At 47.2% G+C, this 23981-nt stretch overlaps 1 protein-coding gene across 1 annotated transcript in view; it reads right to left on the reverse strand.

The window, feature by feature from the left end:
* The window catches only part of CHRNA4 (cholinergic receptor nicotinic alpha 4 subunit), a 70691-nt gene extending 50145 nt beyond the window's left edge, over positions 1-20546 (reverse strand). Inside the window, exons 1-2 of the mRNA XM_066623229.1 lie at positions 20486-20546; positions 12449-12600 (exon numbers count right to left, since the gene is read on the reverse strand). Of these exons, the coding sequence (XP_066479326.1) occupies positions 12449-12600; positions 20486-20546 (213 nt within the window). The remainder of the gene's footprint in view (positions 1-12448; positions 12601-20485) is intronic.
* Positions 20547-23981: the final 3435 nt, after the last annotated feature.

Raw genomic sequence — 23981 nt, forward strand, 5'->3', positions numbered from 1 at the left:
AAAAGCAGTATACAAACACTGTTAATGACAATGACAATAAAGGAAAATGCCTTAATTCTAATTCAATAACCAGTTTTAACTTAAATAATTTTCCGAGACCGTCCCAAATTGAGTGGGATGGTTCACCTGTTAAAAGTGACAGCTCACTGAATTGTATCATATAGACTTCTTACACCTCCAGCACTGGAAGAGGAACATATGGGCCAGTTGATGCAACCCTCTGGCCACTTCATGGCCATTTCACATTCAAAATACAGGTGAATACTGATGGCTATTTGTCAAGCAGCAACAGCCAATAAGCTTCCATTTTGCTCCTACCACCTGGAATGGCTCCAAGGGGGAAGGGCCCCTTGCATGCTGCGATGAGGCTCCCTGTGAAACCTAGTACTTTGCACCCCCCTCTAGCTACGCCACTGGGGCTGCAAACCTAACCACACTTTCCTGAGAGCACGCCTCACTGAACAAAATAGGACTCTACTTCTGAGTAGACCTGGTTAGGATTGTACCCTGGGGCGGTTACATGATCATGACCCCACTTTTCTGGTCATCATGACCTATTTAGATGTGTGGTTTTAACATGATCTCAGGGAGGGGAGAGGCACCAAATTTCCCAGACGATAACGTGGTCCTTCTCGGCGCTATTTTGGAGATCAGCACAATGACAGTGAATCAAACACAACTTTGGAGTAACCTCAGTTTATCACTGTAAAAGTTTGCAGCATTGCTAACAAAGACCTTGCATCCTTCCCCTCTCTGGCACTGCGGCCAATCTACAAAAGAGGTCAGACATCAGCAACTTCTTTAGAACTAGGCCGCTTCCCATTAACTCAAGCTCCAAATTAATTCAGACTGCTAAAGGCCAGTACTCTTTGCCGCTAACGACCTGCCTCTGTCCTTTGATGGCCCCCGTTGCGCCAAACAACCGCTGCTGTATTCTAAGCTTTAAAACACCATCAGAGATGTCCTAATGCACGTGGATTGAAGGTGGATTTAGAATAAAATCTGGCACCCTTTAAAAAAATAATTCCTATTTCAAGCCAAATGACACATTGAACAGGATGGGAGGGGATCAACAGCTGGAGCACCCAATAGTGGCATAACCAGAGGGGGTGGTATAGTAACTACTGCAGGCGCCTCAATGCACTGTGTAAGCAGCCCCTCCCACTCACCCGCGGAGCCATTCAGGGCAGCAATGGCCACATGCAGGCACTCACCATTACTTACATCTCCATAAGCCACAGAGCTCTCAGTGGGTCTCCTGGAACAGACAACAGCTATTTTCCTGGAGCAAGTCCAAGGAGAGGGAGGGGCATGTCAGGCCTAGAAAACAGGGATAGGATCCAGCTGCCACCAAGATCTGTCCCTGAACTTTTCCTTGCCCTCCCTGCTCCCCAACCTGAGCCTCCCCCGAACCTCCTACAACCTGTCTCCATTGGCACCTTAAGTGCTCCAATGCAGGCTGGGCCCAACTCTGGTGGATGCGCAGAGCCTTCGGCCATGCGCACCAGCAGCTCTGATGCCCACAACAGCATAAAACACAACATTTATGATAGGCTTGGGCCATTCATTAACCAACTATCGGTACAACCATAAGCCGACTTGTTTTCAGTGAACCAAGGAGATCCAAGTTTCCCCACTGTATGAGCAATCAAACTGCTTGCTAACGGGCCCGTGAACCAACTGTGGCTGCAATCCTAACCACACTTTCCTGAGAGTAAGCCCCGCTGAACAAAATACGACTTACTTCTGAGTAGACCAGGTTAGGATTGTAGTCTGTGGGCCTAAGAACTCAGACGGCACCTGAACGAGGGACTTTGCAATTCAGTTTCTAGGGCACCACCTTGATATATTGCGGAATACAGGGCCACCCAGAACTCTGCTTCCAGCCCTCCCAAATCTCTAGCTAGGAGTTGCTGTCTTGTTATGTGTTTTACATGCTAACAATCAAGAAATGCCGTTTGCAAGCTATTGACATTCAAAGGGCACTCTGGCTCACAAGAAGAAATTACTGTGGATAAACTAATTAAATTGTTTTTGCAAATTGCTCTGAATGTACAGATAAGGCAGAGTTTCGAAAAAATGAATCAACTCACAATGGAAGCAGTGGCTGTTCCCTGTAAGGCAGTCATTCCCAAACTTTTCTGACTGGCGGCTCCCTTGACCTCTACTTGGCTATTGGCCATGACTCCCCATTGGGGCTACAATACTATATATAGGGTGGTGGGTTTTTCACGAGGATTCTACAGCTCCACTGGCTGGTTTCCACAGCTCCCTGGTGAGTCATAGATCACAGTTTGGGAACCACTGCTGTAAGGGGTCTGCACCAGTGCGTGGACCTCTTATTTTCCTGCATGGTGGTGCGACTGTATCACAGTGCTGTCTCGAATGCTTGATGTCATGAGTCATCTCTGAACATTCGGGTCACCAAGCTCCATGCTTTGTGGAGCTCGGCTTCAAGGTGCGCAGTTGTGTGACTCAGCAGGTCATTGAAAACCCTTGTGACAATTTCAGTCCAAGTCAATAGGCCTGATCCAGGTGTAGTTCATTGTGATGATGTCCAGAGATGCCCTTACATCCATCAGTGAGCCCACTGGCTCGGCTGAATCCTGAATTGTCAGTACCAATGTCAATGGGTAGCACCCAATCCACTATCAGGGTGCACCGAGGAGACACTTGTTTTTCTAAGTGACAAGACCACTGCATTCTGGACAACTGTCAAATGCATCCCAGTTTTGGACATTTGCATCCATTCTTTTTGCGTCCCAGACATTTGTGTCCCAATACATGTAGATTTATATTAGACTTACTTTTTATTTTTTTTAATGAAAAGGTAGGGTTAGGCTTGGGATAGGATATATAACATGGGGTTTGTTGCCCAGTTATAGTGGGATGCAAATGACCGGAACGCGAAAAAAACCCAAACACAAATGTCCAGCGATGCCAATGACCGAGACACATTTGACAGGACACAGTTGTCCAGAATGCAAATGCCCTTATGCCATTTTTCGAATGATCACTTAAAAGTTCTTCCTGAATTGCAGCTGCAGAGAGGCCAATTTGAACTGGGACTGTGATGCGAGGGGCTTTAACTGTTTGCGACTGCCATGATCCAGTTACACTGTATATTGGTTTGAATCTGAAGATCCACTCAGGCACACAAGGGGGTTTCTGATTTCCACTTCCTGAAATTCTTCTCTCTCTCTCTCTCTCTCTCTCTCTCTCTCTCTCAGAAGGAACACCTGGATTTGAAACAGGGACCACTCAACCTGTATTAAAATGCTGTACCTCTGAGTCAGGGTAGTAGAGTAGGTGGGAAGGCAGTTGATCCTTCCCACACCTGCACAGTCATCCCTCCTCCATCGATCCACGGCTGTGGTCCTGCAAACAGCTCCATCACCCCATTACCCCTGCTAATTGGGTAAGAGGCACTTTTTCAAGTGGGTGCTCCTTTTTTTTAGCAGGGGGAGAGTAATTGGCCCACCTCACCCCAGCACTGTCTGTTCTAGTGGCAGTCTGCTGGTATTCATTTGCATCTTTTTAGATTGTGAGCCCTTTTGGGACAGGGAGCCATTTATGTTATTTGATTTTTCTCTGTAAACCACTTTGTGAATTTTAGTTGAAAAGCGGTATATAAATACTGTTGATTGATTGATTGATCATTTGGAGCTGTACAAGGACAAGGAAGGGTGGGCTGATTTCACAGTGTGTGCCATACAACTGTCACTCCTTCCCCCAGCAGAGATGGCAGAAAAATGCCACTCCACAATGGGGGACAAAGGACCCCCCCTGGGCACAGCTTAGCTATGCTACTGAACCAGAATCCATGAGGCTAACTGAATCAAGCAGATTGGCAGTAGTCACCCATCTCTGCTCTGCCCCCTTCCACTTGCCTCCACAGGGAGGAGCACAGGCTGGCACATCCCCTATGAATGGTTCAGCACACTGCCTCAGGTACCAGCCCTGCCCTGAGCTCTACTCACACTTTATAAACAGCTACAACTAGTGAGTCCAGTGGAGGTTGCTGCTTCTGCCACCTGTCTCAGTAGCAGACTAATTGATTGCTCTGTTCATCATATTTCCTGCCATCATTCCAGAGACTAATTACATTTGATTACTATTATCTTTGTATTATCCGTTTGAACTAACTGGTGTTTCAAAGCATGTTGCTTCCACTCTGGGGTACCACAGATGTGAATATGCTTTGCATTCAAAATTCTTCCTCTTACAAAGGGGTGCTGATACGTCCCCCAGCATTGAGGAATCCCCCAAGCTGCGGCTAGCGTTGCCATCCCTCCAGGAGGCTTGGTGTCTCCAGGAATCCATATCTATCTCCAGGTGACTACTGAAAGTAAACCCAGGGATTTAACAGCATCTGTGGGAATTGCCATTTAAAAGTATAATTTGTTTCAAAGTTAAAAGTAAATTAAAAACTAAATGCGTTCCCTTTAAAACGAAAACTAAAAGCCAATCTCTGTGCTCAAGAAAAAAAAAACCCAACATGGATTGGAAGGGAAGGCAATTATCCTCAGTGGAAGGTTATAGCGTTTGGGGCTCTTCAGTCTAGAAAAAAGGCACCTGAGGGGGGACATGATTGAGACATACAAAATTATGCAGGGGGTGGATAGAGTGGATAGAGGGATGTTCTTTTCCCTCTCACACAACACCAGGATGAGGGGACATCCACTAAAATTGAATGTCAGGAGAGTTCGAACAGACAAAAGAAAATACTTATTTACCCAGCATGTAATTGGTCTTTGGAACTCCTCACCACCAGACGTGGCGGCAGCATCTGTCCTAGATGCCTTTAAAAGGGGATTAGAAAGATTTCTGAAGGAAAAGTCCATTACAGGTTACAAGCTGTGACTAGTATGTGCAACTTCCTAGTCCTAGAATAGGCTACCTCTGAATCCCAGATGCAAGGGAGGGGCAACAGAATACAGGTATTTTGTGGTCTTATGTGCTTCCTGATGCACCTGATGGGCCACTGTGAGATACAGGAACCTGGACCAGATGGGCTTTTGGCCTGATCCAGCAAGGAGGCTCTTCTTATGATCTTAGTGAATTTCTGGCAAGTATTGAGACTGGTCTTCCTACACATTTGTTCACTGTACCCCCTGTTGTTGTTGCTGGCAACCTTCAGTCTCGAAAGACTATGGTATCGCGCTCTGAATGGTGGTTCTGGAACAGCGTCTAGTGTGGCTGAAAAGGCCAGTTCGGGAGTGACAATCCCTTCCACACTGGGAGCAAGTGCAGTCTGTCCCTGGCCTGTCTCCCTGGCTATGGGCCTTCCTTCTTTGCCTCTTAGCCTCAGACTGTTGGCCAAGTGTCTCTTCAAACTGGGAAAGGCCATGCTGCACAGCCTGCCTCCAAGCGGGCCACTCAGAGGCCAGGGTTTCCCACTTGTTGAGGTCCACTCCTAAGGCCTTCAGATCCCTCTTGCAGATGTCCTTGTATCGCAGCTGTGGTCTACCTGTAGGGCGCTTTCCTTGCACAAGTTCTCCATAGAGGAGATCCTTTGGGATCCGCCCATCATCCATTCTCACGACATGACCGAGCCAACGCAGGCGTCTCTGTTTCAGCAGTGCATACATGCTAGGGATTCCAGCACGTTCCAGGACTGTGTTGTTTGGAACTTTGTCCTGCCAGGTGATGCCGAGGATGCGTCGGAGGCAGCGCATGTGGAAAACATTCAGTTTCCTCTCCTGTTGTGAGCAAAGAGTCCATGACTCGCTGCAGTACAGAAGTGTACTCAGGACGCAAGCTCTGTAGACCTGGATCTTGGTATGTTCCGTCAGCTTCTTGTTGGACCAAGGGTGACTTGCACATCTGCCAAAATGGACTGCAATCCAGGCAGCTCCTTAGCCTTGTCTCCTTAGGCATATTGATACAGCTGCATGCCTTCAGATTTGTTGGGAAGACCCAGGAGCTGAGGCTTGGAGAGAAATGCTGACCACATCACAGGGTAATGGAGATGGAAACCACAAACTGACTGGAGAAGGAAACTGGAAGTGGGCAGTAGCTGGCGAGGAAATAGGAGGTAGCATTTAAAAACCTAGAAGCAACAGGGCCCAGGAGGATGGTAACAGAGCCAAGGAGGAGGAAAGGAAGAAGCCAGTTGGATGCTGTTTACACCCTTCATCCAAGACTTGAGTGGGAGCCCCAAGCCAGGAATCCACCCTGTGGAGTCCTGCCACAATCATCCCCACATACAAGACCATTCCCTGGTTCGGCCAGTGCACAGAGGACTCTTTGCCATGGGCACCTGGCATGCCAAATACACTTATATCACAACAGCTTTAGAACATAAGAACATAAGAACAGCCCCACTGGATCAGGCCATAGGCCCATCTAGTCCAGCTTCCTGTATCTCACAGCGGCCCACCAAATGCCCCAGGGAGCACACCAGATAACAAGAGACCTCATCCTGGTGCCCTCCCCCACATCTGGCATTCTGACTTAACCCATTCCTAAAATCAGGAGGTTGCGCATACACATCATGGCTTGTACCCCATAATGGATTTTTCCTCCAGAAACTCGTCCAATCCCCTTTTAAAGGCGTCTAGGCTAGACGCCAGCACCACATCCTGTGGCAAGGAGTTCCACAGACCGACCACGCGCTGAGTAAAGAAATATTTTCTTTTGTCTGTCCTAACCCGCCCAACACTCAATTTTAGTGGATGTCCCCTGGTTCTGGTATTATGTGAGAGTGTAAAGAGCATCTCCCTATCCACTCTGTCCATCCCCTGCATAATTTTGTATGTCTCAATCATGTCCCCCCTCAAGCGTCTCTTTTCTAGGCTGAAGAGGCCCAAACGCCGTAGCCTTTCCTCATAAGGAAGGTGCCCCAGCCCCGTAATCATCTTAGTTGCTCTCTTTTGCACCTTTTCCATTTCCACTATGTCTTTTTTGAGATGCGGCGACCAGAACTGGACACAATACTCCAGGTGTGGCCTTACCATCGATTTGTACAACGGCATTATAATACTAACCGTTTTGTTCTCAATACCCTTCCTAATGATCCCAAGCATAGAATTGGCCTTCTTCACTGCCGCCGCACATTGGGTCGACACTTTCATCGACCTGTCCACCACCACCCCAAGATCTCTCTCCTGATCTGTCACAGACAGCTCAGAACCCATCAGCCTATATCTAAAGTTTTGATTTTTTGCCCCAATGTGCATGACTTTACACTTACTGACATTGAAGCGCATCTGCCATTTTGCTGCCCATTCTGCCAGTCTGGAGAGATCCTTCTGGAGCTCCTCACAATCACTTCTGGTCTTCACCACTCGGAAAAGTTTGGTGTCGTCTGCAAACTTAGCCACTTCACTGCTCAACCCTGTCTCCAGGTCATTTATGAAGAGGTTGAAAAGCACCGGTCCCAGGACAGATCCTTGGGGCACACCACTTTTCACCTCTCTCCATTGTGAAAATTGCCCATTGACACCCACTCTCTGCTTCCTGGCCTCCAACCAGTTCTCAATCCACGAGAGGACCTGTCCTCTAATTCCCTGACTGTGGAGTTTTTTCAGTAGCCTTTGGTGAGGGACCGTGTCAAACGCCTTCTGAAAGTCCAGATATATAATGTCCACGGGTTCTCCCGCATCCACATGCCTGTTGACCTTTTCAAAGAATTCTATAAGGTTTGTGAGGCAAGACTTACCCTTACAGAAGCCATGCTGACTCTCCCTCAGCAAGGCCTGTTCGTCTATGTGTTTTGTGATCCTATCTTTGATGAGGCATTCCACCATCTTACCTGGTATGGATGTTAGGCTGACCGGCCTATAGTTTCCCGGGTCCCCCCTCTTTCCCTTTTTAAAAATAGGTGTGACATTTGCTATCCTCCAATCTTCTGGCACTGTGGCCGTTTTGAGGGACAAGTTGCATACCTTAGTCAAGAGATCTGCAACTTCATTCTTCAATTCCTTAATAACCCTTGGGTGTATGCCATCAGGGCCCGGTGACTTATTGATCTTTAATTTATCAATGAGGTCTGAAACATCTTCTCTTTTAACCTCTATCTGACTTAACTCCTCGGTTAAGTCTAGCTTTAATCCTAGGTTAACTAGCTTTAATCCTAGGTTAAGCTGGAAGGGCACCTCAAAGCCTAAGTATCAATCCGGCCCCTTCTCCATAATTTAGAACTATCCTGGCTAATGATCCCAGCTCATTCATTATTTAGTGCCACTTAAACTCTGGCAATCACAGGTTGGGCTGGACACATTGCTCCAATTTTCCAAATATGAAGACATGGGAGATGGGCATTTCCTTTGGACACAGAGATGGCTGCTTCTCCACTGACTTCCCATCCTCTTCGGTATTCAGCCCAAACTCCTCAAAAGATCTGCTGGGATCTGCATATGCACCAGATGCTCCGCCAAGTGGGAGAGCATGACTAACCCCCCCCCCAGCTCCACCCTTCTTACAGAGGAGGGGCTGGCCAGTGCTGGCATCCCGTTCCTTCTCCATAGGAGAACGAACAGGTTGTGTCAAGCCACCAGTGTCTCCTCTTCCAGGGAGAACTCAGAAATGATGTCATGATGTCTTGCAACATCATGATGTCACTGCCCTGGTCCATTACAGCTCTGTTTCTTAGTCCCCAGGTCCTTTTATCCGCTGAGTTCAGCCTTGCATGTAGAAGATCCTGGGTTCAATTCCTGGCAGTATCTCCAGACAGGCATGGGAAAGACTCCTGCCTGGAACCCTGGAGAGTTGCTGCCAGTCAGTGCAGACAATACAGAGCATGATGGACCCAAAGGCCTGCCTAAGCAGAAGACAGATGCACCTCTAAGATCTCTTGCTCTGTGAAACAACTTGCCCATCCTCTTTTGGTGTCCATCACTCTGAACTCCCTTCCAGAGCACCGATGGTACACCTCTCCTTTCTAGCAATGCTGGCAGAGTGTACCTGTCTCAGGTCCAGACAGGAGCTTCAGGGGCTCCAAACGCCCACCTCCAAGGAGAGGTGAGCATTAGGAGTTTCATAAAACTCCAAGTCAAAGAAGAATCCCCATATTGCCCCTCTCCCAGCCCCAAAACTTCCCACCAATTTCCTTGTGCCCCTCCCCAATTCTCTTTCAAAGTCCCACTTACCAGCTGGATCTATGACAGCAGCAGCAGCTGCAGGAGTTGGAAAGGATGAAGGACTTTCCTTCCCCTCCCTTCTCCAGCACTGTAGCTCCTGAGGAAACCACTTTCCCAGGGCCACCAAGGCCTTGGGCTCTGCATTCGTCAGAGCACAGTAAGTGAACATCCCAACTTTCTCCTTCATGCCACTCTACATGTTCAAATAAATCACCAGGCACAGAGTTCTTTAGATTGTATCATTTCTTCCTGCACACAATAATGGTACCATGTTAGGGAAAAGAGTGCTAGCCTCATCTTCTCCCTGCTGTGCCAGCTTCCTTTGGCATAGGGGAGCATTAGAACACACAATCCTCTTGACAACAGTTTTGTGACACTCCTGGGCTGGCGCAAGGGACTTGCATTGACCCAAGGGCGCATTCGGATTGTGCCCTCAGTTGCTTAATGCAATGCTAATGCCAGGTTGCTGGTGCCAATCTCCTACCTGGTCAACCCTGGACACACACCTACTTTAGTGCAGTGTCAACCAATTCACACTTACTTGGAAACTGACCCAACTGAACATAGTGGGACTAGACACTGCAAAAGCTGGATTTCACTCCATTTTAATGTTCTTAGCCACTTCAAATGGTCTGAGGGCCAAGACAGAAGTGTTTCCAATAAACAGATTAATTTATCTGAACACTGCATAGCTAGTGGCATAGCTAGAGGGGGTGCAAAGCACTAAGTTTCGCAGGGAGCCTCACCTGCAGTGTGCAAGGGGCTCCTCTTTCTCCCCTTTGGGGCCATTCCAGGTGGTGGGAGAGAGGCGCACGACTGGCTCCAAAGGGGAGAGGGAGGGGCCCCTTGCGGTGAGACTCCCTGCAGAACTTAGTGCTTTGCACCTCTTCTGACTATGCCACTGCCTGGAGGGGATGTATGGAAGGTCTCTAGACCTTCTGGAGGTCTGTCTTACAGCTTTTTGCACTAAGACTCCACTGTGGTGCAGTATCTCAAAGAAATGAGCCCTTTTAAGTTGATAAGAGACACAATTATCTAGTTTATGGCCGTGCTACAGCTAGAGAGCAGAAGAAGCTATTATGCAGCGGCAATCACAGCTTCTGGAAAGGTGAGCTGACTCTAAAAGGTTTCTCTGAAGCTATTATTTGCACATTCTATTCCACCCGTCAAGCAGTGAATCACTCTCTGCACATGGAAAGGTCATTATAACCATGTGACAAATTGAGGAAAATAGTTGCATTTGTCGCTGCTGTCCCCACCTCTGCATCTGTGTGCTGCCTAGCTGGGAATATCTGGGTCACAACAACTATTAAAGAGTTCCTCTAATGTCACCCATCCTTGTACAATCAGCATTCACTGAGGTTGCAGTCCTATGCACAGATGCCTGGGAGTAAGCCTGGTTGAGCACCGTCAGACTTGTCTCTGAGTAAGCATGGACAGGAAAGTGCTGCTGCTGCTCAAGGCTACAATCCTATGAAAATGTAGCTGGGACTATTGAACACAGGGGGCTTTCCTCAGAATAGAGGCATAGCCTAGTGGCGTAGCTAGATGGGGTGCAAAGCACTAAGTTTTGCAGGGATTCTCACTGTGCCATGCAAGGAGCCTCTCCCCCTTGGAGGCCTCCTTTTTGCTCTGGCCCACCTGAAATGGCTCTGAAGGAGAGGGGCACATGCACGCTGCAGGGAGGCTCCTTGCAAAACTTAGTGCTTTGCACCTCCTCTGGCTATGCCACTGCAAGGCAGGCAAGCCAGCTTTTTCAAGCATGTGGCTTTTGTGCACAACAGCTCTGCCTGCTGCACCAAGCTTCCTAGTGCTAGTTTTAGGCTCCCACCTGGTATCCTTGTTGAGTGGCAGGCCTCCTGTGACATACCTGGGAAGCACCTTGCAACACTAAGAACATAAGAACAGCCCCGCTGGATCAGGCCATAGGCCCATCTAGTCCAGCTTCCTGTATCTCACAGCGGCCCACCAAATGCCCCAGGGAGCACACAAGTCAACAAGAGACCTGTATCCTGATGCCCTCCCTGGCATCAGGTTGTGACCTGAATTTTGGTGGGTCTCCAAAGGGTGATGGAAATATTAGATAACTAATTTCCTCAAGCCCTGAGGCTATTCGGAAATCAGATATTGTATAATTACCCTGCTAATTACCCTGCAAAGAGCTCAGCTCCTACAGTTTGCAAGATAGCTGCTAACTGCCCTGCAAGGAGCTAAGCTTCTGCCGGTTGCAAGAGAGATAAAGTTTGAGGGTCTTTTTTCTGGTCATTATAAATAAAATTTCTTTCTGGTAAACCTAGGTGTGTCCCAATAGAGAGTTGTTTTAAAAAGTGGGTCCTGGTGCTAAAAAGTTTGGGAACCACTGCCCCAGGGCATTAGGATGCACAGATTGGGAACCTCTGCCCTAAGCCATTCTGGATGACAACAGCAGCCAGTCCTGGAACCTACAGATAAACATTTGCCATTCAGTCACAACTTGCACTACCTTTATGTTTTTAATATTTATTTTATAAGATTTATAAAGAACTTAAAAAAAATCAAAGTGGTATGTAACAAAGGCTGCAATCCTAACCACACTTTCCTGAGAGTAAGCCCCATTCAATGAAATAGGACTTATTTTGGAGTAGACCTGGTTAGGATTGTGCCCAAAATAAGCCAAAAATGCAAACATAATTTTTTAAAATAAAAAAAAAACACTAACATAATAATAACATTCCATCTAACTTTTGAGTTGCAAATACCAGCATGTTGTCAGGTCTATGTTCTGGATAAGGCAGAAACACAGCCAACAAGGTGGTTTAGGAACAGGTGCAGATTGCTGGAGTCAGCAGGATCAGCAAACACCTGTGACTGCCTCACCCTGGGTGTGGCTTCGCCTACACTGATTGGCCACTCCAACTACTTAATGTTTGGTCTGTTGAGCTTCCAGTGCAGCAGTAGGAGTGTAGTAGGAGACTATGGAACTGCTGCCAGTAACTTGGGAGGCTGGATGTGAGTATATACATGTTGTTACTGACCATGGAATGAACTTTGACTGTGTATCTTGGAAAACTGATTTGGATTTGTTGTTTATGGACTGACTGCTCATCGTACTGACTAGGACTGTTTACTGATTACTCTACCTGTGATAATCCTTGCTCTGAAATATAACCACTGCATGCAAAGAACTCTACTGGTGTATGCTGTTTTGTGTGCCTGCTCATCCAAGGTTCCATACAACTCTTTACCAGACAAAGGGTTGCAACTCTAACACATGTCAATTTGAAGAACCGTCTGAGAACTTCTGCACACAGATTCATGCTTGGAAAATGCTCATTCCCCTGCTCACACAAACAGGCACATGCACAATTTGTTCCAGCTCTACTTACAACATCTATGAGCTGTGCAATGGACAATCCAAAGCGCACAATGACCACATCTGAGATGTTGGCAACCGGCCGGGACCACTTGTTGTATCCTGAGAAGAGTTTCTTCAGGAGCCGCTCCTCTGCGTGGGCTCGGGTTTCTACATGACCAAGTGCTGTTAAGAAGGCCAAACAGATAGAAATAAATGATGGCAGACATTGGCTTCTCTGTATGAGATGTGACATCCACTCTTCTTCCATGGTGAACAGCCCCTGGTGAGGCTCACCTTTGCCTGGCAGGTTAGCCCAGTGGTCTCTAAATTTTTTGACTGAAGGGCCACATCAAATATCTGGCACAGGATCAAGGGCCGGGGAAAAAATTAAATATAAAATTTAAATGAATACATTAGAGATGGAACTTGGATGAATGAATAAATGAATGGGCTCAAATGTCCAGGACTTCTCCAAGCACGAACACAGCCAAAGAAATAAAGCATACACTTAAATGGCCCCTTATTCTACCACCCCACAAGCACAACTTGGTTGTGTTGGTCAACTGGTCCAGATGCTCTCAGGGGATCAGAGGCTGGCCACGGGCCCAATAGAGGCTGGCTGTGGGCCACATCTGGGTTTGGAGACCCCTGGGTTAGTCTAAGGACAGCAACTGGCCCAAGGGCATTTTGGCTGTAAGCCTATCCACATTTACCTGGAAACCTATCCATATTTATCTGGGAGTAAGCCCCATTGACTAAAATGGGATTTATTTCAAGTAGATACGCACAGAATTGGCTTTCAGTGTGTTTCGTGGTTCTCCCCAGTCCAAGCCCACCACACTGTCCACCAGGAATCTGTGGTATTGGGGCAGCCCACTGCACACACTATGCCCCCACTCTCCACATCCCTGTTATCCACTACACCATATTGGCTCTCAAATCAGGACTGGAAAGCAGGATGCTACAACCAATCCTAGCTCAGCCCTGAACCAGTGGCATAGCTAGAGTGGGTGCAAAACACTTAGTTTTGCAGGCAGCCTCACCAAAGCATGCAAGCAGCCCCTCCCCTTCCACTTTGAAGCAATTCTGGCTAGGCCACCGTTTTGTTCTACCATCCTGGAATGGCTCCAAAGGGGAGGGGGGGCCACTTGCAGGCTATAGTGAGGCTCCCTCAAAAAACTTTGGCTGCAATCCAGGAGGAGGAGGAGGAGTCAACAGTGGACGAACAGACATGTCTCCAGGAGCTCTTGGGAGACTGTTTGTTTTCCCCCAAATACTGTAGGTCTGAAGAGGACCTGAAGATCTTTGTTAGGAGAGACAAGATCTTCATCAGTGCAGGTAACTGGGAAACTGAAAGCCCGACCAGGGTGGGGGGTGCTTTCTTCTCAGAGAAATCTAACCATTTGTGACAGTATTTGGGGAGGTGCAGTGATCTGCAATCAAGCTGCTGGCTCCATGCTGAGATGCCATATGAAGGGGAAAAAAAAAAAGCATGAAGTGTAAAGTTTAAGCTGGAAATTTGAGATAAGTAAGTGTTAATATTGTCCCTGGCTCTGATTGACTGATTTGGCTAAAAGCCCTGGATATACTGGAGGCGTTAACGAGAAACTTTTTAAGGAGGTTGAAAGTGCTCTTTTTCTCTGACATGGAATAAATTGGTGGTGGATTATAATTACAACTTGGGTGTGAACTAAAATCCAGAATTATTATTGGACGTAATTGGATGTAAAAATAATTCTCATTAGATTTGAAAGAGTTTTGTTTTCTCTGCACCAGAGATGGTGAGACTGTTTTCTTTTGTTTTGTTTCTCTCTCACTGGTTTCTTAACCGCACTTCCCAGTTAACTGGAAGAATGGTTTCTTAACCGCACTGGACTGTTATCTGCAAGAGGTATGAAAGGAATGCAGATGGCAGAGTAGTAATGACGTGGTGGAAGTAAGGAGAATAATACGTTGCGGACATCTAGTGGACTAGAGAGAAATTGCAAAATGGACTCTGTTCCAGAAATGTGGATACAAAAAATCTTGATTAATACGGAGAGATTGCTTGTTATGGAGCAACAACAGCTGAATTGGTCCTCGCAGATTCAAGCCAGTCTGGAGACTCTTTCCAAACAGATAGATGTCTGTAAGGAACAATTGGAAGATGTGAAGAAACAAGCAGAAGATAAACAAGGGAGTGAAAAAGCAGACAAGGAGGAAAATCAACAGGGTGATCAACAGGACAAAGAAGAGGCACTGATGGAGATTATTATTATCAAGAAAGATAAGATGGACAGAGTAACAGGAGTGCACAAATCACAAAATTTGTTGGAACAAGGAGAAAATATATCCCAGTTAACTGGAAGAATGAACACACCCTATATAAGAAAGTGTGGAACTATCAGATTCTATTATAGAGATAAATTATTAAAGATATTACAGGAGAAAAAATGGAAAGTAAGAAAGAAAAAGAACCCTGAGGGGTAATCTGAGGGTTAAAGAAAATTGGAGGATTTATTCAGCTAATAACAATGGCCCAAATTTATTTGAAGGAAAAAAAAAGAATATGTATGAAATTGATAAATATGAATTAGAATGTATTAAATAAAAATGTAAACATGTGGAAGAATTGTTTTATATGTGGCTATTATGTCAAAGGAAAAAAAGTGTAATTAGATTGGAGAATTAGATTGGATTGTCAGCATGGGTCGCTTCAACTCACTTTACAGGCTCATTTTTAGCAGCAAACCAAGTTTGTGCATCATAACCAGGGTGACCAGACATCCTTTATTTACAGGACACATCCTCTTTTTTAGCCTCGTGTCCTGGGAGAAATTGAAATGCCCTCCTTTTCCCTGTGAGTGGGCCCCTGCAGGGAGCATGTAGCCTTCTTGTAATTAATAATTTACACATAAAAAAATTAAGTACAATATAGTTTTAAGTTTAATGATATGTAATATAGTGTTTAAATTAACCACATGAAAACAATATATGAATGTTTTTAGCCTTTTGTTTTGTTGTGTCCTACATTTTCCTTGGGTGTCCTACATTTTTGGGGTGCCTGTTTCTCTTCAGCAGTTATGACATCTGGTCACCCTGACTACAACAAACTTACTTTTCCAACAGAACACCACACTTAAGATAATCAAACTTCAAATGTACAAATGCAGGATGGAGCCACTGGTGACAGTAAGCAGAGAAGAAGACCTCAGTTGGGTCTAAGCTTGCAGTGCTAAGACTTATTGGAAGTCAGCTCCACTGTGCTCAGTGGGACAGATACTATATTTTACTGTTTTTAACCTAAGATTAAAAAAAAGAAGGGCTGTCAAAAAACAGAAGTTCAGGGAGGGAGGGAGGGACAGATGAGGGTTCCAGGCAGTGATGTCACTAGGGTTTGCGGCACCCAGTAAAGGAGGCCAGTGCATCACCCCATGATGGTCCACCTCCCATGCAGTGGGCAAGGAAACACCCTAGGATGTGGGTGTAGTGATGCTCCTTTGCCCCACCTCCTGCTGGTTTTTTGGCTGTAACTTTTGAAAGAATAGACGTATGTCAACATGGTTTGTTCCATTGCATTCTGCATGAAAAGATGCATCAGATGATATATAACATGGTGGTATTATTCGAAACTACCAAGATTTTAAGAATTTTGGACAGTAGTGGTGTCACCCCTCCTCCATGCGCATCACCCATTGAGACCCATACCCCACACACCTCTTAGCAACCCCACTGGTTCCAGGATTTATGCATGCCCTTTATTGTCCTGCTAGGTAGCCAGGGAAACATCCCTTTCATCATTCAGATGAAAACATGTCTGTTTTGACTGACTTCTGAGCAAAGATGCTGCAGATCAGGCTCTAGGAGACCCAGGTCCAAGCTTTACCATGGATCGACTGTATGTCACCCCACATTGGTTCCCCATCTGAAAAACGGGATGCTGGCTAGCCTGCCTCACACACTTGGGGCGGGAGGGGGGGGGGAACCGTAAGGGCCAAGGCAAGTAAGCATTTTGAAAATAAGTAAGCAGGTAAGCGTGGTCTCAAAAAGTGGAAAGGAAAGCTTCAGTTCCTTCCTTTGCGTGCTAAGGGTAAGCTCCACTGAAACACAGTAGGATTTACTGTTGAGTAAACATGTAAAAGTTTCTGCTGCATGAATGCTAAATACAGGAGAAATATTAGTGGAAAGATAGGCCATTTTAATCTATTGGAGATGAGATTTGCAGAGCCAGAATTCCTTTGAACCTGCAGCTCTTTCCTATGCCTTTATGTGAAACAGATCATCAGCTTTTAAGTGAGAATTAAGGAAAAGGCATGACCCTCATTCTTAGGAATGACCTGAGAAGTTTGAGACAGCTGCAGAACCATTAAAGGAACTCTCTGAAGTGTGTCTTGCCTTCTTCTTAATAAAAAAAAAAAAATTAAATAAGGCCTAGCTTTGCATTGCTCAGAAATAGCCAAGAATAAGATTCTGCTTCTTGCACTTACAACTCAGAGGCAGCAAGACTGCGAAAGCAACACACCAAGACAGTGGCATAGCTGGGGGGGTGCAAAGCACTAAATGGGAGATGTATTAATATACCATAAGAGAGAGGAAGATCAAAAAGATGCTCAGAAAGAGGAAGATGGGGAGGAAAGGAGAAGAGTTGTGACAATCAGGAAGGATAGTACATATTCCAAACTCAGCTGGACATAACCCGTGTCAGCACTTGGTAAAACTATGACGTTCACTATAATAGCAAAGCAAATATTTTTATTAGCCCCAACTGTTGCTAGTCAGCATCATCATAAAGTCTGCATTTATCATGCAACATCTGAGCATTCCAAGAGCATCACAGATCCTTACAACAGTTCAGAAGGGTAGGTCAGTATTAGTATCCTTAGATTGCAGACACCTCAGAGGTGACATTGAGGCTGAGAGAAAAATAGCTTGCTTAAGGTTCCCTGGTAAATTCCTGACTGAAGTGAGACTTCCCAGACTTCTCCTAGAGCACATGCACACAGTGGCATCGCTAGGGGGGTGCGGGGGGTGTGGGCCACACTGAGTGACACGCACGGGGGGGGGTGACATGCTAAAATTGCAGTGGTTAGGAGTAACCTCATATTATATACCTTTGGATGTGGAATTTTGAGCAGAATGCAATGCAAAAAACCAGAGTGAAATATTTCCTTTCTATCAAAAGTTATGGCCAAAAAAATGGAGAACAAAAAATGCATGGATCCCTATGGAAAGTGAAAGTGAGCCGTATTGTGCGTTTACTTGCGAGTAGGTGAACTTGCCTTAGTCTGTCGGAAAGGGCAGACTGAGAGGAATCCAATGACACCAAAATGGTCCTGATCCAATGAATGCAGCCCCCAATAACACCTGAGAAGGAAGTCCCTCCCTCCAAGCAGATGCATGTATTAAGCTATATGGAAAGAGAAACTAAGCCTCACAGTCACATTTACTCTCGAGTAAGCAAACGTGCCTTGGCTGGTGATCAGGCCAGGCAAAGGGGAATGTGAAGCCACCAGAATGGCCCTGATCTGATGGAACTGGAGCTCAACAAATGCTCCAGAATGCAGCCACCCTCCCCCCTTAAAAAGGATCAAAACAGAGGCTTCAGCTGATAAGGTGAAGGTTTTTGAGACTTGCAAAGCCAGGTGGATCTTGACAGTGATCTGGTTTAAACAGAAGTTCTTAAATTGAACTGGGCACTGGGTAGGGCTGAAAATCTTACTGGTTTTTTTTTGGGGGGGGGGTGTTACTGCAGGCAGGCTACAGAGGAAATTCACTTGGTGGACCAGGGCTGGTTTCTGCTTATTTATTTGTTTTACTTTAATTATTTAGACTTATTTATTTTAATTTGCCTGATGACATCACTTCTGGTGGGTCTTGGACAGACTGTCATTCTAAGAAGTGGGTCTCAGTGCTAAAAGTTTGAGAACTGCTGCAATAAAGTGTTAGTAAGTTGACACCCTGTGGGGGGGGGGGTGCGTGACACCACTAGTGACCAAAATCACTAAAATCACAATTTGGGGGAATAACACCATCATGTTATATATTAATCAATGCGTAATTTCATGCAGAATGTGTTCTATCAAAAGGTACAGCCAAAAAACTAGTGGGGGCGGAGTGATGGTACATCACCACGCCCACCATCTGGGGCCCCGCCCACTGCATGGGGTGACACGCTGGCATCCCGCACTGGGTGACGCAAACCCTAGTAATGCCACTGCATGCACAGGCTTCCTTGTGGAATTCCCACCACCAGCAATGGTGCCTCTGGGATTAAGGCATCCACACCTCTAGATCTGAGAGCATGTTAGGAAGGTTGGAGGGAAGCCTACCCTGTGGAAAGACTTCCCAGAAGTATTCAACCCAATGTATATATGTACTCAGAAATAAATCCTGTGATATTCAGTGGTGCTTACCCTCAAGTAAATGTACACACTTCTGCAGCCTTGGCGCTACCTGGCTTCTTTACCCAGCATGTAATTAGTTTGTGGAACTCCTTGCCACAGGAAGTAGTGATGGCATCTTGCCTGGATGCCTTTAAGAGGGAATTGGACAAATTTCTGGAGGAAAAGTTCATTACGAGTTACAAATCATAGCAGGTATGTGTAAACTCTTGGTTTTAGAGGCAGGCTGCCTCTGATTGCCAGATGCAGGGGAGGGCACCAGGACACAGGTTGTGTCTGTTGCCTTGTGTGCTCCCTGGGGCATTTGGTGGGCCGCTGTGAGATACAGGAAGATGAACTAGTTGGGCCCTTGGCCTGATCCAGCGGGGCTCTTCTTATGTTCTAAGCCTGGAGACAGGAGAGGACATGCTCTTTCCACAGGGTAGTCTTCCCTCCAACCTTCCTAACATGCTCTCAGATCTAGAGGTATAGATGCCTTAATCCCAGAGCCACCCTTGCTGGTGGTGGGAATTCCACATGCCTGGGCATGTGCTCTAGGAGGCCACACCTTTTGCTGGCTACTCTGCAGGTGCAAACTCAAAAACTATCCCAAACTAGTACATGATATGGAGAAGCTACAGGATTTGTAGTGCTCCACAGATAAAATACCAACAAGGCAATTCTCTATGCTCCAGAATACCCCTGTAGAATTGATTAGAAAAGCAGGTGGCTGGAGGAAGGTTCAAGAAAGGTGAGACCACAGTCCCTCCCAAATCAAACTTTGTGGGTGCCTTCACCTAAGACTTCATTTGAGGTAGAATCTTCTGACCAGAGCCTGCTTCAGAGTGTGGAGTAAACCCAATGGGTATGCTGGAACATGCTGGTGGGTGGTGGAATGAAATGGAATATTTCCTGTATTTCTATGCCTCCTTTCTTCCTGAAGGAACCCAAGGTGGCTTAGGACAATGTGGGACTATGAAGACCCAGTTTCGAATCCCTCCTCAGTCAAGGAGTTCAGTGGGTGACCTTGGAGTATGCTACCCTGAGTTCTTTGAAGGATGATGGCCACTCTACTAATGTGACTGGTGCATTTTAAATGCCATTGTGACATGACAAACTTGCATACCAGAGACACAAAGCTCAGGTCAGACAGGATACTTACTATTAGGTTAACTTAGGGGCAAGTCATCACCTGCCCTACCTCAAAGGGTGTGAGAAAATGCCTTCACAGTGTCGTAGCTAGAGGGGGTGCAAAGTTTTGTGGGCACCTGAATGTGCTGCAAAAGCAGCCTTCCCCCCCCCCTTCGGAGCCATTCCAGGGGGTGGGAATGGTTTCGAAGGGGACGGAGAGGGACCCCTTGCATGGCGCGTTCAGGGACCTGCAGCACTTAGTGCTTTGCACTCCCTCTGGTTACGCCACTGTTCAAAAGCGCTCAGAGCTCCTTGGAAGGAGCCCGGGACAGAATGCAGTAAGAGGTCCACCGAGCATGTGCAAAGTGCTACTTTTGCTTTCCCCCTGAGAAGCAGGCAGCTCTCTCCCAAGTGCAGGGAAGAAGATGAGATTGCAGAGAGAGCAGAGGGGAGGGGAGGGAGAGGGGCTGGGGAAGGGTTTCAAGGAGCCTCGGCGCTGCTGCAGAGCAGGCTGGGCCGGCGGGGGAGAAACGGACCAGGGCGTGAAACTGACCAGGGCATCCGGGCGCGCAACTCACCCGGGAAGAAGTTTGCGCAGAGCAGGAGGACGAGCTGCTCCTTCAGCACCAGCGACCTCATGGCGCTGCCGGCTCTCCCGCGGCGGTGGGGCGAAGCCATCCCGGGGCTGGCAGCCGGTCAACGCGCCGATCCCGTCCGCAGCAGCTGCTCCCCCCGCGCGATCCCCGCCTGGTCCCGATTCATGGTCTCCCTCCCGGGCAGCAGCCTCCAACGCGGCAGGGGCAGGGCGGGACCCTCTGCTTCCTCCTCCTCCGAGCTCACCACGCCTGCACCCAGCCCGGGCTGCTCGCCCACCTCTGCCTGGGGAGGCTCCTCTTCCCCGGGACTCCTGAGCCGGAGAGGAAGCCGCCTCCTCCTCGATCTCAGCCACGAGCCCTGCAAACGGGGCGGCAGAAGTGCAGCTATTGCTGGGGGGGGGGGGGAGCGCCGGTCCCTCCTGCCCCTCCCCTCCAGGCTCCGTCTCTGGGGCTTCCAGCTGCGGGGGGATCCGCGCCTCTCCCTTTGGACAGTTCTGCGCTCCGATCGGAAGCCAGTCGCCAGAGCGCTGGAGTGGGGGGCCCGCGGGACCTGCCCTGCTCCTCCTCCTCCTCTTCTCAGAGGAGGGGGCGAGCGAGAGGGGTGGCGGGGGGGAAACCACAGGCGGAGCAGCGCTGGGCTTCCAGGAAGGGGGAGGTGGCCAGTCCCTCCAGACCCCCAGACCAGTCCCACGCCTCGGGCGCTGCCTCTCTCGGTGCAAGCGATCCGCCTCTACGGAGTCCCACCAGCTCCCAACTTGTCAATTTCCATCTGCTCCGGACTGTCTCTGACGCTCCCGCAGAAAGCAGCCTGCACCATCCTAGAAGGCAGGGCAGACCCGAGGAGGAGGAGGAGGAGGAGAGAGGCCAGGGGAACCAGGCGTCCTCTTTTTCCAGGACACGTCCTCTTTTTTAGCCTCATGTCCTGGAAAAGCATTTAAATGTCCTCCTTTTCGCTGGGAGCAGCCCCTGCAGGCAGCGCATAAATTATATGCCATAAATTAGAGGTAATACAGTTTTCAATTTAATAGTAAGTAATATAGTGTTTAAATTAACCACATGAAATCCATACTCATGAGTGTTTTTCACTTTTAGTTTGCCGTGCCCTGCAATTTTCTTGATTGTCCTACATTTTGGGGTGCCTGGTCCTCTTTGGCAGTTATTACATCTGGTCAACCTGAGAGAGTGGTGACTCCCTGCCACAAGGGCTAGGCTAGGGCATGGGAGGTTAGGAAGCCACTTGCAACAGCCCTCTGTTTCCTTCAAGCTCCCCCCACAGACTTAAGAATACAAGAAGAGCTCTGCTGGATCAGGCCCAGGGCCCATCTAGTCCAGCTTCCTGTATCTTGCCTGGATACCTTTAAGAGGGGATTGGACAAGTTTCTGGTGGAAAATCCATTACGGGCTACAAGACATGATGTGTATGTGCAACTTCCTGATTTTAGAAATGGGCTATGTCAGAATGCCAATGCAAGGGAGGGCACCAGGATGCAGGTCTCTTGTCTTGTGTGCTCCTGGAGGCATCTGGTGGGCTGCTGAGAGATATAGGAAGCTGGACTAGATGGGCCTATGGCCTGATCCAGTGGGGCTGTTCTTGTGTCTGCAGAGGTTCTTTTAGCTCATGCAGTTTGAATATCACATCTCTTATTAAAACAGTTTTATTAATAATATGTTGTCTGGTTAAGGGTGGGGGTTATGTTCGCAAGGAATCCAATTTTAATCAATTATTTTTAATTGATTGAAAATAATTAACTGAAAATACTGCAACAATAATAATATGGCACTTTACAGACTGACATGAGCAAAAGACAGGTTCCTCTCCTAAGGAACTTGCAGGCTACATTTAGATGGGGGGGGGGGGGGAATTTCACAAAGGCAAGAGTTTTTTATTCTCTCCTCCCTTCAGCTTGGTAATCTTAAATACATCCAAGAGTGGGCCTTTAAATCTTGGTGGTTTAGTAATGACACATATGGAAGCTCCATAAGAAAAAACAAAGGTAAGCTTCAGTAGGAAAGCGTCTCAAAATATTGTCTGCTGTGGTGTAGCTAGAGGGGTGCAAAGAAGCAGCCCCTCCCCTTCAGAGCTATTCAGGGTGGTTGGTGCAAAACAGAGGCAAATGGCTCTGTAGGGGAGGGAGAGGGGCCGCTTCCACACTGCAGTGATGCTCCCTGCAAAATTTAGTGCTTTGCATCCCCCTAGCTACACCACTGATGGTCTCATCAAAGAGTGAAAAAACCTAAGTGTGCGGTTTCATCCTGACAGCATATACAAGTTAACCAAGCAGAACTTTCCAAAAAGTTTGTCGGATGCCTTTAAACTTCATTGCGAATCTCCTCCACCTATGTGCCCCTGAGATGGTGCCTGTTTGGGATTTGCATCCTTGTGGGCTCCCAGCAGCAACTTCACACTCGTATTAACAGCCTGGCTAACACAATCATTCACAAAGTCAACAGCAGCCACCAAAGCTCAGCATGTACCTACCCAGAATCCTGTCTGGCAAATCTTCTTAGCTCATCCATGTTTGCTCACGTTTGCTGAGCAAGGTGCTTGGCAAACAGGAAAGCTCAAAGCTGAAATGCCAATATTCATATATAATAAAATTACATGTTTTAAATGCTGAAAATCCCAAATCGCCACAATCTAAACTGCAGTCAATCTGTGCAGCCACAGAAGATCCCTTCTACTGCAATAGTCAAGGTGATGATGAATACCTTCAATCCCTAAATGCATTATTCGGAAGCAAATCCTACTGAAATCAATGGAATTCATTGCAAAGCAATTGTGGCCTGTAGGGGGTCTGTGTGTGGCATAAATGTAGAGTGACTAAGGGCACAATCCTAACCAACTTTCCAGCACTGACATAACTGTGCCAGTGGGGCGTGAGCTGCGTCCTGCAGTCAGGGGCAAGGTCTTGGAGGCCTCCTCGAGGTAAGGCAAGGTTTGTTCCCTTACCTCAAGAGTTGCATTGCCCTTATGTCAGTGCTGGAAATTTGGTTAGGATTGCAGCCTAAGAAAGAATGCACCATGATGTGCCAATGACCTGCCCATGCTCAATGATAAGTGATCAACTAATCTCAGACTATACATACCCATCATGGCTTGTAACCTGTGCTTGAGTTTTCCTCCAGAAGTCAGTCCAATCCTCTTTTAAAGGCATCTAGGCCAGACTCCATCACCACATCCGGAGGCAAGGAGTTCCACAGACTAATTACATGCTGGGTAAAGAAATATTCTCTTTTGTCTGTTCTAACTGTCCCAACACTCAACTAGTGGATGTCCCCTAGTGCTGGTGTGTGAGAGGGAAAAGAGCATCCCTCTATCCACTTTATCATCTCCTGCATAATTTTGTATGTCATGTCCTTCCTCAGGTACCTCTTTTCTAGACTGAAGAGCCTCAAATGCTGTAGCCTTTCCTCTTAAAGGAAGTGCCACAACCCAGTAATCATCTTAGTCACTCTCTTCTGCTCCTTTTCGAGTTCC

This window comes from Tiliqua scincoides, chromosome 4, assembly GCF_035046505.1.
Source record: "Tiliqua scincoides isolate rTilSci1 chromosome 4, rTilSci1.hap2, whole genome shotgun sequence".
Taxonomy (NCBI): domain Eukaryota; kingdom Metazoa; phylum Chordata; class Lepidosauria; order Squamata; family Scincidae; genus Tiliqua; species Tiliqua scincoides.